The sequence below is a fragment of the Zootoca vivipara genome, chromosome 14 (genome assembly GCF_965207765.1).
Source record: "Zootoca vivipara chromosome 14, rZooViv2.hap1.1, whole genome shotgun sequence".
NCBI lineage: Eukaryota > Metazoa > Chordata > Lepidosauria > Squamata > Lacertidae > Zootoca > Zootoca vivipara.
Genome location: NC_142597.1, coordinates 44,976,336 through 44,989,534, shown reverse-complemented (window position 1 = coordinate 44,989,534; position 13,199 = coordinate 44,976,336). Strand labels below are relative to the sequence as shown.

Genomic DNA, 13,199 nt, shown 5'->3' with positions numbered 1-13,199 from the left:
GAGAAAACAGAAAAGGGGAGTGGGGAGAGAGGGTAGGATGTCCTGCTCAGGGGAAACGGCTGGCTGGGACCCTGGCCAGGAGCAGTCCTCTCGCTAAAAGATGATGATACGCTGCAACATTTTGTTGCAACCCCCTCTTGCGCCCTGCTCTACTGTCGGCTTTAGACTGAGTTGCTATAACAGGTCTATCAATGTACAAAACAGAATAACTAGCCAAGTATACATTTGTTTTGAGAGAGAAGTTATGAACTGGTGTTTCACTCTCAGTTATCAGGGTGGTGGTGGTGTTGTTTTTGCAGACTGTCTGTATTGATGAAACAGAGCTGCCAACCATTATGCATCCTATTGTTTTCAAGGGTCCTGTTGTATATGAGGCGATTTTAATATAGAAACATATATTGTGATAGGGACTTGATAGCAGAGAATTCTGCATTAGTTAGGAACAAAACCTTGTAATCTCTAGCAGACATTCCTCATCATGCCATTTTGTTAAGGGAGACCCCACCTGCACTTCATTTGATCAGGCTTTCTGACTGTTCCCCATGCAGGGATTTGGATCAGGGCCGGCGTTGAGGGTGGCATGCCCAGACTCCTGACAAGGACTCACTTCCATAGGGGGCTCTCTCTGCAAAGCAAAACTTTGACTTCCAGACACTTTTCTTTCTTTTGGTTAACAGGTAACAGATTTTCATGACATAGAATGCAATAAATAGACTCCTCTCTTTCCACACAAACAGAAAACTATTGTAAGTGCACAGAGAACTTTTCAACGGTTGCTCCACATAGCAAAGCATATTGACCTGTTTTCTTTATCGGATGCCAAGTTCAATTAAAATAATAGGGAGATTTCTTTTCTCCTTTTTAAATGATTACCGTATTTGAACAACTTTTCTGCCCTCTAGTGGACTCTGCTTCAAAAGGCACATCCACCTTTGTTTTGGAACACCAGGATGGAATGAATTAAGAATGCTAGCAGTCTGCTGAGTCTCATGCTTAGATTACATAAGGCTGCAAGTCTAACCCTGCTTACCTGCTGCAGGTATTCAGTAGAGTTACCTCTGAGTAAACATGGTTAGGACTGAGGTGCTATTCCTTTGAACATCCAGTAGGTTCTCTTTTCCAAAGTTCAACGTTCTCCACCAAAACCGATGCTTCTTTTAAAGAGTCTTTCAGATTCCTGTTGGTTGATATGATGTGGACGCTAGCCCATGAGCAGTAAAACTGTTAGTCTTTAGGGTACCACAAGACTCTTGGCTGGTTTTGCTCTTTGGGTATTCCTTTATTGCACTGCTCTGAGCAGGTGCCCGAGGGTGTTCATAGTGTACATTGTCTCTTAGGTGCTGTAGTCTAGTCCAGGAGTAGACAACCCTTTTTCTTCTGCCAAGGCCACATTCCCTTGACAGGGGCCACAAACCAGCAGTGGGCACCATGGGGGGAATCAAACCCTGGGATGTGGTGGTTTAAGCAGGCGGCCATTGATGTGAGTTAATTGGGTTTTTAGTCTTTTGTTATTTTAACTGTGTGTATTGAATTATTGCTGTTTTTCTCAAGTGAAAATTTTATTTTGCTCTTTCTTTTGTAAACCATTTTGAGTGGAGGGTTGGCAATGAAATTCAGAGCTGGTTATCAGGAGGAACACCTGATGCTTCCACAATGGCTGCCAACGCTGTCAACGATGCTTCATCCCCTTCACCCTCCCTTAGACAGGCTCATCTCAAACTGCAGCTCTGGAGTCCCTCCGTTAAGCCTCCCGCTGGGTCCTGGCCAAGGAGGTGGGGAGAGGCAGGGCGCCTTTTGTTCAATTCTATATGGCTCATTTGCCAAAAAACAAAAGCGCTCGCTCAGATGCCAGGCAGAGTGCTGAGGTGGCAGCTTATGGGCCGCCACTGGCAATCCCTCTGAGCGGAAGCCACGGGCCGGGCGCTAGGCCCACCTGCCTGAGAGAAGCCAGCATGCTGCCCCTAGAAAATAAGTGACCCCTCTCCCCAGCAGCTTGGGAGATTGGCCAGACTTAACTGTTTCAAGGTTCCTGGGCAGAAGGGAGTTCCACAGCCCTAGCCTGAGAGAGAGAAACACAGAATCTTGTGTGTCTTTCACAATATCTGGGGGGGATGCAAGAAAAGCGAAAAGCCATGGTTGTCCTAAAGAACCATCACTCCTTCAAAAGCAGCAGGGGTGGGGGAACTTTTTCAGCCCAAAGGCCACATTTCCCTTCCAAGGGGCCACATACCATTGTTGGGCGGGGCCAGAGCAATGAATGCAAATTTTACCTTTATACAGTAGGCTAGTTTCTGCACCTGTACTCAAGCACCCCTCTCTGCCCTCTATCCAAACAAGCAGGAGGCATTACCAGAGCTCATTGACTCATTTCCGGCAAGGCAGAAGCACTCAAGGAGGGTGCGAATGAGGGCTGATGAAGGGAGTGGCCTGGAGAGGGGGGGGTGGCCTGTGAAGAGTCCCAAGGACCTGACAGAAAGGCCTGCAGGGCCACATTTCTCTCCTGATCTGCAGGTTCCCCGTTGCTGCTCAAAAGCAACAGCATATCTTGCTTCATGCCAACATACTAAAAAACTCAAAACTATTTGCTCCTTTTTCAGATCCTAGCCCAATGCTATTGCAGCTCTCGCCCTGGGATGTGGGTACAATAAGCCCTCAACTTATGTACATGTAACTTGTGTGCATTCATGCTTTACATGTATAGCAAAAAAGTTAAGGTTTTTAAAACGGGGTGGGGTTCCAGGAGAAATGACTTTGGCAGTCCCGCCCACCATTGAAGCCAATGGGTTTTGACTATAAGTGATTTTGGCTTTTGACACGATCCCCGAAACGTAACCCCCATGTAATTTGTGGGCTTGCTGTATAAGACCCCTAGCTGTCTCCTTTAGCTAGTGCCCCCTTGTTAGTGGCCAAGTTCCGTTGAAGGGGGACATGAGAGAGCAGAACAGCCGCCCTAGAGGAGTCTGGGTACAACTGGCATAATTCAGAAAACACAGAATGTGGCATTAGGTACAGGATCCTGCTCCCTGAGATTCCCACTCTACAAACCTTCTGGATCAGAACAACTGCCCATCTAGTCCAGTATCCTTTTCTCAGAGAGGCCAACCAGGTGCTCTAATGGTAAGCCTGCAAACAGGATCCGAGCACAAGAGCCCTCTCCCCTCCTGGAGTTTCCAGCAGCTGGTATTCAGAAGCATTGCTGCCTCCAACCGTGGACTTTCGTGGCTAGTAGCCATCAATAGCCGTCTGCTCCATGACATTGTCCAATCTTCTTTTAAAGCCATCTAGGTTGGCCACCACTCCCTCCTGTGGGAGGGAGTTCCATAGATGGGTGCTGTGCTAAGAAGTGCCCCTTCTCATTTCCCCCAGACACTAGCCAGCCATTCCTGCAGGCGGCCCCCGCCCTGGGTGGGTGCTGGGCGATTGGATGCACCCTCAGCCAAGAATGCAACTTAGGCGGTGGAAGCGAGCCGTTGAAATCTCTGGGGATCAAGGGAGGCTCAGTGGCAGAGAATGCATCGTGCTGACCACAGCTCAAAACTTGCCCGGTGCATATCGGGACGCTGGCCCTATATAAACAAACAGGGACGGTCCAGGCAGCAGGGCGGCCCATGGAGGAACTGTCACCATTCAGCGAGCGAGGTGAGTCACTCCAGAGAAAAAAAACCCTCCCCCAAATTCTCTCCCCCCCCCCCCGTCGACTTTATTTATCAAGACCGAGACTCCTGTCGTGAAAGAAACCCTCCCAACAGGCTGTCTCTTAAATTAAACCCCCCATAATCAAACTGGAGGAAAACGGCAGGTCTTGGACAACCTATTTGCATTGCATTGCATTGCATTGCTATCCCACCTCTCCTCCTAAGAGCTCACGGTGGTGTATGTGGTTCTCCCCCACCCTATTTTATCCTCACAACCCTGTGAGGTAGATTAGGTGGAGAGAGGCAGTGGACTGGCCCAAAGTTGCACCCAGGGAGCTTTGTGGCTGAGTGAGGATTCGAATCCTGTTCTCCCAGCTCCGAGTCTGACACTAATCACTACACCATGCTGGCTCCCAACTGAGGATAGAGGTGGCTAATAATAATAATTTGCACCTCCAGTGCCCTACTTTGGGCATTTTTACAGGTCAACTGACCTACTTCTTAACTTTGCGAAAAAATACGCAAATCAAAACGTAGCAATTATTTGAGATGTGCACATCTCTGAATTTTGTGATGCTGTTCTCCAACTGAATAATGTCTATGGGGAAAATATGCATTTAAGAATGCATATATTAATGAAATCAACGTATTAAAATGACAGGGGAAATCACTTGCAAAAAAATGTGCCTATCAGGCAAAACTGCAGGCAAGAAGGTGTATATTTGGAAAAATTGGCACTAAAACTCTGATGGATTTCACAAGAACTTAAAAATAAATAAAATGCTGATGCAGAAATTAGAATCCAAAATTGACAGATGAGTCCACACCTGTCTGCACCACTGTATCATTTTGGAACCCAAACTGGGGGGAGAGACAGGAAAAGCCATCCAGTCATAAACCGGACAAACTTGCACCTCTGCTCATTGCAGGTGAGGTGGGAGCCTCTTAAATCTGCTTTTGGGGTTTAGAAACCTACATTGTGGGTTTAGGGCCCTGCATCTGCCAGACACTGCGCTCTCCTGGAAGCACTTGTGTCTGCAGCAAGGATGAATCTGAAGGGACCTTGCTGTCAAAATGGGCACCTATGCAGATTTTGAGACAAGTTTGATGTTTCCCGCTGTTTTTTTCCTTTCCCTTAGAACTCAGCCACGCAGCCAAGATGGCACAGATAAACCCGCAACCGGCCCAGGTGGGCACGTGGAAGGTACGTCCCGGTGGTTAAAACACTCCTGTGGCAATACAAAGACTAGCAGATTTATTTCAGGGGGTTGGACTAGGTGGCCCTTCCAGGTCTACAGTTCTGTGGATTGTGCTTTCATGCTGAGGATTGGCTTTAAGCCTGGTGCCCTCCTGGCCTCCTGCTTCTCGTGGGCATATCTGGTCCCAATGGTTCCAGTGACAGGCAGCAGTCTAAGTGGCTGGGAACCAAGCCACCATTTTACAGTACCCTGGGATGACGCTACTTCAGGGGCGTTGTAGGTGATTAAAATGGCATCCTGACACTGGGCGAGTGGGGCTGGCATGCTGGGACCTGATCTGCGGATTAGATTAGGGGCAGAAACCTTTTTCAAGCCAAGGGGCACAACCCCTACTGGGGAGGGCCGGCCCTATGATGAGGCAGAGTGAGGCAGCTGCCTCAGAAGGAAGATGCTGAGGGGCGGGGAGGAGACGGAGCTGTGAGAGTGCCATGATTCCTGCCTTGTACCCCTTCACTAGCCTGCTGCCCTCAGGTACAGTGGGAAATGCTTTCCTTTCCCCAGTGTTGGAGTAAGATTCAGCTGCCAGTTCAATGGGATTCTGTAGACGCCTTGGGGGAGGGTGACACCTTGTCCTTTGCCTCAGGCGGCCAAATGTCTAGAGCAGGGGTTTCCAACAAAATTTTCTTGAGGACCCCTTATCGAGCCGCTATTGTGACAAGGACCCCCATTAATTCCTAATCCTAAAATTAAAAAGTGGTTTTATTTATTTTTCAGTTGTTTTCCTCTTTTCTTTATCCTTCTTGGGGGGGGGGGTTGGTGTGGTGGCGGCGGTGTGATGGCCGTCTGGGGGTCGGGGGGTTTCCCTCTGGAGGGGGGAGGTTTCTACCCTTTCACCTGGGTTGAGGGTGGTGGTGGGGTCCTCTCTTCCCTGTCGTCCCCTCTTCTTTTCTCCTCCTCTGGGGGTGGCTGTATTTGCGGCGGTAGCAGCGCCAGCAGGTTCGGTGCGGCCTTTGTTCTTCGGGTCCCCACGAGGCTCCCCGTGTGGCGTGCAGGAGCTGCGGGATCGGGGGCCTTCGCTTGGGGGGGGCTCCTTCCCCCTCTTGGGCAGCTAGGGGTGATGGCGACTGCAGTCGCAAGGCAGCCCCCCCAGGATCGTTGCGCGGTGGGAGGTCTCGGGCCACGGAGCTCCACTCGGCTTCGGCCCGGCGGGCCTGCGGGGGGCCTCAGCGGCTCCTCGCTTGCTCCGCCGGATGTTTCCTACGCCCACGCGGTCGCCGCGGGGTCTGCGGCCTGGAAGGCGGTTTCGGGCCTCTAGGCCCAGGGGTTCCACCGAGTCTCTGGCCGGGCGCACTCAGCCTCGGTCTGGTGGGGTCGCCGGGGGGCCTTCAGCGGCTCCCCGGTTGATCCACCGGGCTCGCTTGGCGCCCGCGCACCGGCGGCGGCAGTTCCTCCGGTTCCGGCGGGCCAGAGGCTTGGCATCTAATAGCATCTTGAGGACCCCTCTGGCATAGCTCACGGACCCCTGGGGGTCCCCGGACCACCTGTTGGGAACCACTGGTCTAGAGCCAGCCCGCCTACTGGGGGGCACCAGAATCCTACATTGGAGGGGGTTGGACTAGATGACCCTCAGGGTCCCTTCCAGCTCCACAGTTCTATGATTCTATGCCCGTGGTGGACAGGCAGAGCAATGGGTGTAAATTAGTACAGTAAGCTAGCTCCTACACACGTTAACACACCCATCCCTCTGTTTTCTATTTTAATTTTTATTTATAAAGTTCATTAAAACTGACAACATAAAAACACAAAATGAGAACACAAAATACATAAGAAAAACAAGAACAGGAACAAGACAATAACCCTCTTCCATCCCATCAAGCAAGAGTAATTTCTAGCCAGGCAAAAACACTGAAGGAGGGGCAGGGAGGGGCGTGGAAAGCGGGAGCCCTCGCCCTGCCCCACCTGACGCTGTCGCTCTCTTGCAGATCACTGCCTACGATCAGGAGAACTTCCAGGGCAAACGGATGGAGTTCGCCACCTCCTGCCCCAACATCGTGGAGTGCAGCTTCGACAACGTGCGCTCACTCAAGGTGGAAAGTGGCGCGTGAGTACAGGGGGTAGTGGGGCTTCCGAAAGCAAGAAGTCAGGGTTAAGAACATAAGAAGAAAGAGCCTGCCGGATCAGGCCAATGGCTCATCAGAGTCCAGCACCCTGTTCTCACAGGGGCCAGCCAGAGCTCCAATTGGGAAGCCCTCAAGCACAGCCCTCTCCCCTCCTGCGGTTTCCAGAAGCACTGCTGCCTCCGATTGTGGAGGCTGAGCCATCATGGGTTCCAGGATCCAGCCCCACGGGGGGGGGGGGGGTCTCCCCAGCCCTGTCCATAGCTGCCAAGTTTTCCCTTTTCTTGCGAGGAAGCCTATTCAGCATAAGGGAAAATCCCTTAAAATAAGGGATAACTTGGCAGCTATGGCCCTGTCATGGAGGTAGCCTCCTCCCACCACTGTGGGTCATGCAGGCCCCATAGCAAGTGTCCTCCTGTTCTCAGTCAGATGTTCCAAAACCACACAGCCCACCTGAACCCCTAAAGGCCCTCCTCCTCCGGAGCCAACAGCCTGCAGGAAACGTATTCTTGGTTTGATTTGACAAAGGTGGTTCCCTGAGCCACATACGGCAAGGGTGAAGTTCATTGGACACCCCCATCCTCATCCCATTTATATGCCAGCTTTTGATTTAAGTTTCCAAGGCATCTTAAACAACCCAAAAGGGTGCTTCCAGGCTGTTGTGGATCCAGCCACCTGCTGGCAAATTGGGGTCATGTAATTACAGCTGATTATGAGGCCCTCTGCAAGAAACTGGCTCCCCCCCCCACACACACATAAAAATGGATTCCCCCCCCCTTCGCTTTTTTGAAATATGGAAAGTGATGAGGGAATGCACTGGAAAGCGTGCTACAGACACTTGCTTTGGCTTCCCTGCAAACAAATCAGAATAAAGATCTATTAAATAGCCAACATAGCATCTGAATTCCCTGGAATTTCCTGGAGCATTGTGGTGTTGCCTCTTTTGCGCAAGTTTCCTTTATGTGTTTATTTATATCTTTCATCTCCTTACCTGACCCTTCTTTCTTTCTTTCTTTCTTTCTTTCTTTCTTTCTTTCTTTCTTTCTTTCTTTCTTTCTTTCTTTCTTTCTTTCTTTCTCTCTCTCTCTCTCTCTCTCGTTAGAATATTTTGTTAATCTCATTATACATTTAATATATATATTTTTAAAAATCATATGGGATATTATGCCAGAATGCATAACTTGCTTGAAAGAGTCCAAGAGTTTAAACGGTGTAAGCCAGGGCCGGCCCACCCATGAGGCAAGGGGAGGTGAATGCCTAAGGCGGCAGGGTTCATAGAGGCAAGGAATGCATTGCCTGCTGCTGCTGCTGCTGCTGTAGTGACAGCAATGGCTGCTGCATACTCTTGGAAGCTAGATCAGCCGCCTCCTTGGCAGCCCCCTCCCCAAATGCTACCTCTACAGTGGCCTCTGGGGGAATAGGAGGTGCTGCTTGTCTCCCCCCACCCATGGAGAGAAAATGGTGGGGGCTGCCCTCAAAGCCTTTGATTCCCACAGCTGCCATCAGCTATGGTTGATTAGATTCCCTACCTTTGTTCCCAATGTATATTTTCACCCATCTCTTCTTCCCTGGAGTGGGGGAGGCACCATTTTCTGGTTTGCCTCAAGGAGGGGTCCCCAAACTACGGCCCGGGGGCCGGATGCGGCCCAATTGGCCTGCCAATCCGGCCCGCGACGACCCCCACCGCCCGCTCTTACGGCGTGCAGCGCGGCAGCCCTCTTCCAGGTCGGGAAAAAAGCGCCAAAAATCCTTTGTGCGCATGCATATGGGCCTCTCCCGACCCGGAAGAGGTCATTTCTGGTGCACTTCCGGGTCGGGGGAGGCCCATACGCATGCGCACAACGGATTTTCGGCGCTTTTTCCACCCTGGAAGCGCGCCGCCGCACAGGCGCGCGCTCCCCCGTCCTCCAGCCCGCCGCGCGGTCGGCGCGGTGGGAACCGGCCCAAACGCTGGTAAGTCTGGGGACCCCTGGCCTCAAGTGACCAAATGTCTTTGGCTGGCCCTGGTGCAAACAGCTTCTGAAAGCACATCCATCAGGCTAATAAAAGATAAAAGGCTGTTGGACTGTTGTTCCATCACAAGTCACCCTGTCCGTACTGCTGCAATATAGGCTGCCTAAAGTCCTTCTGGAAACATGGGGCTTCCCTTTTCTCCAGCCCGCAGGGTCCATGCTTTGTGCACTCTTAACAAATCGGCATTCTTCAAGAGAATCCCAGGTGTCTCTCCCTTTTGCTCTTGTCTCCCCTGCCATCCTCTTGTGTGCTGTTGCTGATTGGAATTTCAATTTAAAATATAATGAAAATAATGTCCCTGCAGGGTGGATGCTTCATCAACAGGTTGTCAGGAAGTGCATGAAATGAAAAACGGTGTCTAAGGGGTATCCTGTGACAGAAACACACACACACACACACAGAGAGCGCAGTGAAAAGCCGCCACCTTAAAAAGGACAGTTAAACTATCCCAGCTGTTGCCAGGGAGGTCCCCTGAGGTGACCAAGTTGGGGATTCCCAGGCCAAAGGAAAGTATTGAGAAACCTCCCTTTACACAAGAGGCTCATGCATAGCTGACTGGGGCAGGTCAAGAACCCAGCCCCAGAATCAGACCCGTCCGGGGCTGCCCACAAGGGTATATTTAGGGTGAATAACGAGAACCGGATTATCACTTATTTGAGGGCCCGTCGCTCAGCCGTCCTGCTGTGGGGCAGACCAGCCTCTTCGCCAGTGGGATAAAACAAGGGCATGTGATGCATATCGTCTGAGTGTCCTGATTTTCCAGGGACAGTCTCGGAAATACAAAGCCATCCCAGCTTCTGGTCTGACCCCAGAATGTCTCCTTTCCCCCTCCAGCACTGCCAGTGCTGAGCTCGGGGAGTACGATGTGCCAACGCTTGTCCTGAGTGGTGACAGTGGTGGCTGTGAGGAAGCATCCTGTTGCCTCTCCATGGCTGCCTCCTCACTTGGGCAGCTCATAGCAGCTGCTGGAGAGCAGGCAAGGAGGAGGCCAGCCCCGTGTGACTTGCTCTGAGGGGTCACCAGAGGGCAGGACCGCCCTGGGCAGGAAGAAGGGTGGAGTGCAAGGGAGCCTTGGTTTTGTGGATTAAAAAAATGCTTTGTGTTTCTAAGTGTCCACACCTAATCTTGCCCCTTTCTAAAATGTATTTATGGCTGCGTGTTTTTCCTTTTGCAAATCTACCAAAGAATAAAATAACATCAGGGTTAAGGGTTTTTCTCAGGACGGTGGAGGGCCTGTGCGCTGTGCCCCATTGGTATCGTGGGGGTGGCACTTGCTCTTCTTCTGATAGAAAATGCTCTGTGGGTGGGGGGACCAAAATTGGGGGGGGGTCATGGATGGTGGGGAGAGTAAAGCCCCTCTTTTCATCCGGGGAAGGTGTGTGGTGTGGCCCCGGCTTCTTGCTGAGCGTCTCCTACTTCCTCTCCGCAGCTGGTTTGGCTATGAGCACACCAACTTCTGTGGGCAGCAGTTTGTCCTGGAGCGCGGAGAGTATCCCCGCTGGGAGGCCTGGAGCGGCAGCAACGCCTACCATGTGGAGCGGCTGATGTCCTTCCGCCCCATCTCCTCCGCAGTGAGTCCCATCGCCTTTGCCGCCTGGCATTATGCAAGGACCACAATCACAGGCCTGTTAAAATGAGACCTCTCTGGAGAAAGAACCAGCTTTCCCGGTTCAGGAGGCAAGCGTTCGGGTTTCACATAACTCCTTTTTGAGCCGCATGCAAACTTTCAAGCTTCACAGAGTTCTTCTTTAGTATAAATAAATAAGGTTCTTGGGAGGTTTTTTAAAAAACAAAATTGCCTAATAATAATAATAATAATAATAATACCACCTCCAGTCCAGAGATTGGGGTGTTAGGGGAGGTGTGAGTTAAGTTTGTTAATTTAGTTTAGATGGACAGGGTACAAATAAAATTCATCATCATAATCATTTATAAACTGCTTAATATTGTAAAAAATATTTAAGTGGTATGCAAGCTGCTGAAATTATGCAAAAGGGTAAAACTAGAGCCGTTTTTACTTCTTCTTGCTGTTTAAGGCCAGCCCTCTTTGGACCCCCCCCCCCCACAGGGTTAGGAATTGCAACATTGTGGCTTTTCAAGTTAAATTAAAACTGCTGCAGAAGAGGCATACTGTACTGTATCAACAGCTTTTAGGCAGACAGGCTAAGAGGGCTCAGTCCCAATGGGTCCAAAACTGGGAGAGATCAATAGAGGGCCTGGGCAGCTGAAGCCACGGGCAGCCCCTGCCTGGCACATAATGTCACGCACAGATGGCATCTTACCCCCGATATTATTGTCCCGCACGTCAGGCCCCTTGAGCCCTGTATGCTGGAGGGGCTGTGAAGTCATAGAATCATAGAATCATAGACCACAAGGGCCATCCAGTCCAACCCCCTGCCAAGCAGGAAACACCACCAAAGATGGCTGTCAAACCTCCGCTTAAAGACCTCCAAAGAAGGAGACTCCACCACACTCCTTGGCAGCAAATTCCACTGCCGAACAGCTCTTACTGTCAGGAAGTTCTTCCTAATGTTTAGGTGGAATCTTATTTCTTGTAGTTTGATTCCATTGCTCCGTGTCCGCTTCTCTGGAGCAGCAGAAAACAACCTTTCTCCCTCCTCTATATGACATCCTTTTATATATTTGAACATGGGAGTCATGGGAGCATCCCTACCTTTATGGTGGCAACGCGAAGTTGGCATCCTGAATTTTGGACAGGTGTTTTCACTGAAAAGAGGGCTGCTTTGCTTTTTCCTCCACCCCCACAGAGCCACAAGGAGTCCAAGATCACCCTTTATGAAAAGGAGAACTTCATGGGGCAGCCGTGGGAGGTCCATGACGACTACCCTTCCCTGCAGGCCATGGGCTGGAACAACAGCGAAGTGGGCTCCATGAAGATCCACTGTGGCGCGTAAGTGGGGGAACGATGGCATGAGGCGTAAGGCCAGGGAAGGGTGCCATGCGGGCATGCCAACTCCAGGGGGCCAAGGTGTCTTTGGCCCCCTCGCTATTTGTTTGAAGGGGACCCGGCCCCCTCAATGTTGAAGACGTGATTGTGGAAGGCAGCCCTGTCCTGCACACTGCCAGGAGACGAGTGTGACGTCATGCGCGTGCAACATGACCCCCTTAATCGTAGGGAGAGCTGGCGCCTCTGCCCCAGATGTGCCAAGATGGCCTAACCCGGGGTAGTCAAACTTTTTATACCTGTTGTTTAGTTGTTTAGTCGTGTCCGACTCTTCATGGCCCCATGGACCAGAGCACGCCAGGCACTCCTGTCTTTTTATACCTACCGCCCACCAATGCATATTTCTTGATGGTAAAATTTCCTTACCACCCACCAGCGCTCGATGGATGAGGATTCATCTTGTGGCGTAGAACCCCCTCCTGCCCACCTAGAATCCTGAAATGCCCACTAGTGGGAGGTAGGAACCAGGTTGACAACCCCTGGCCTAACCAAACCACCCTAGAAACAATCAGGCAACCGGCACTTTCTGCACCTACCAGGGATTTGCAACTGGGTCACACACCCCTGGTTGCTGATTCCTGCATTTCAAGGGGTTAGACTGGATGATCGGGGGGGGGGGGTTCCCTTCCAACTCTACAGTCGAAGGATGTGGAGGGTTAGCTGTGCTCCCTGGACAGGTCTTCTTGGCCCCAACTGGGCAACTCAGTTTTTGTATCTCTCTGCAACTCTTCCTCCTCTGCAGGTGGGTTTGCTACCAGTACCCCGGCTACCGCGGCTACCAGTACATCCTAGAGTCCGACCACCACGGGGGAGACTACAAGCACTGGCGGGAGTGGGGCTCTCACGCCCAGACCTTCCAGATCCAGTCAGTCCGGCGCATCCAGCAGTAGGCCTGAAGGCAAGTGTGCGCACACACACACACACACATCCTAGAACAGAGCATCAGGGCTGCAAGTTGCCGGTGCAGAAGGGAGGACTCCCCTTTTCACTCCACCTCCCCGTTCCCCACACAGGTGCTTAAACCTCTCTCTCCCCCCCCCTCTTGGTCCTCTTGGGCTGGGGGAATCCTCTCCAGCATCTTCCTTGCTGCCACAAAGAGGAAGGAAGCAGCTGAGAAGGAAATATGTGTGTGTGAAGCAGGAAGCACTTTGTACTGCACATGCTCTGGTGTCAACGTGTTTGCGCAAGATGCACAGGGCACTGTAGGCAGGCAGAAAGACGGCAGCCCAATGTTCCCTGCATGCTTAAAAATAAAGCCAGGCTTGTGCTC

General features: G+C 51.3%; 1 protein-coding gene across 1 annotated transcript; it reads left to right on the top strand.

Moving 5' to 3' along the window:
• The first annotated feature begins 1,847 nt into the window (after positions 1–1,847).
• CRYBA1 (crystallin beta A1) lies at positions 1,848–13,199 on the top strand. Its single transcript, XM_035139555.3, has 6 exons — positions 1,848–3,639; positions 4,775–4,839; positions 6,817–6,935; positions 10,394–10,535; positions 11,733–11,875; positions 12,672–13,199. Exons 1-6 carry the CDS (start codon positions 3,609–3,611, stop codon positions 12,817–12,819), a joined length of 648 nt encoding a protein of 215 aa, XP_034995446.1. The 5' UTR covers positions 1,848–3,608; the 3' UTR covers positions 12,820–13,199.

Excerpts from the sequence above, each read along its gene's own strand:
- CRYBA1 (XM_035139555.3), top strand. The coding sequence starts at position 3,609 with ATGGAGGAACTGTCACCATTCAGCGAGCGAG. Across the intron at positions 3,640-4,774 it reads GTCACCATTCAGCGAGCGAG|AACTCAGCCACGCAGCCAAG; the intron begins GTGAGTCACTCC and ends CCTTTCCCTTAG. Across the intron at positions 10,536-11,732 it reads TCCGCCCCATCTCCTCCGCA|AGCCACAAGGAGTCCAAGAT; the intron begins GTGAGTCCCATC and ends CCACCCCCACAG.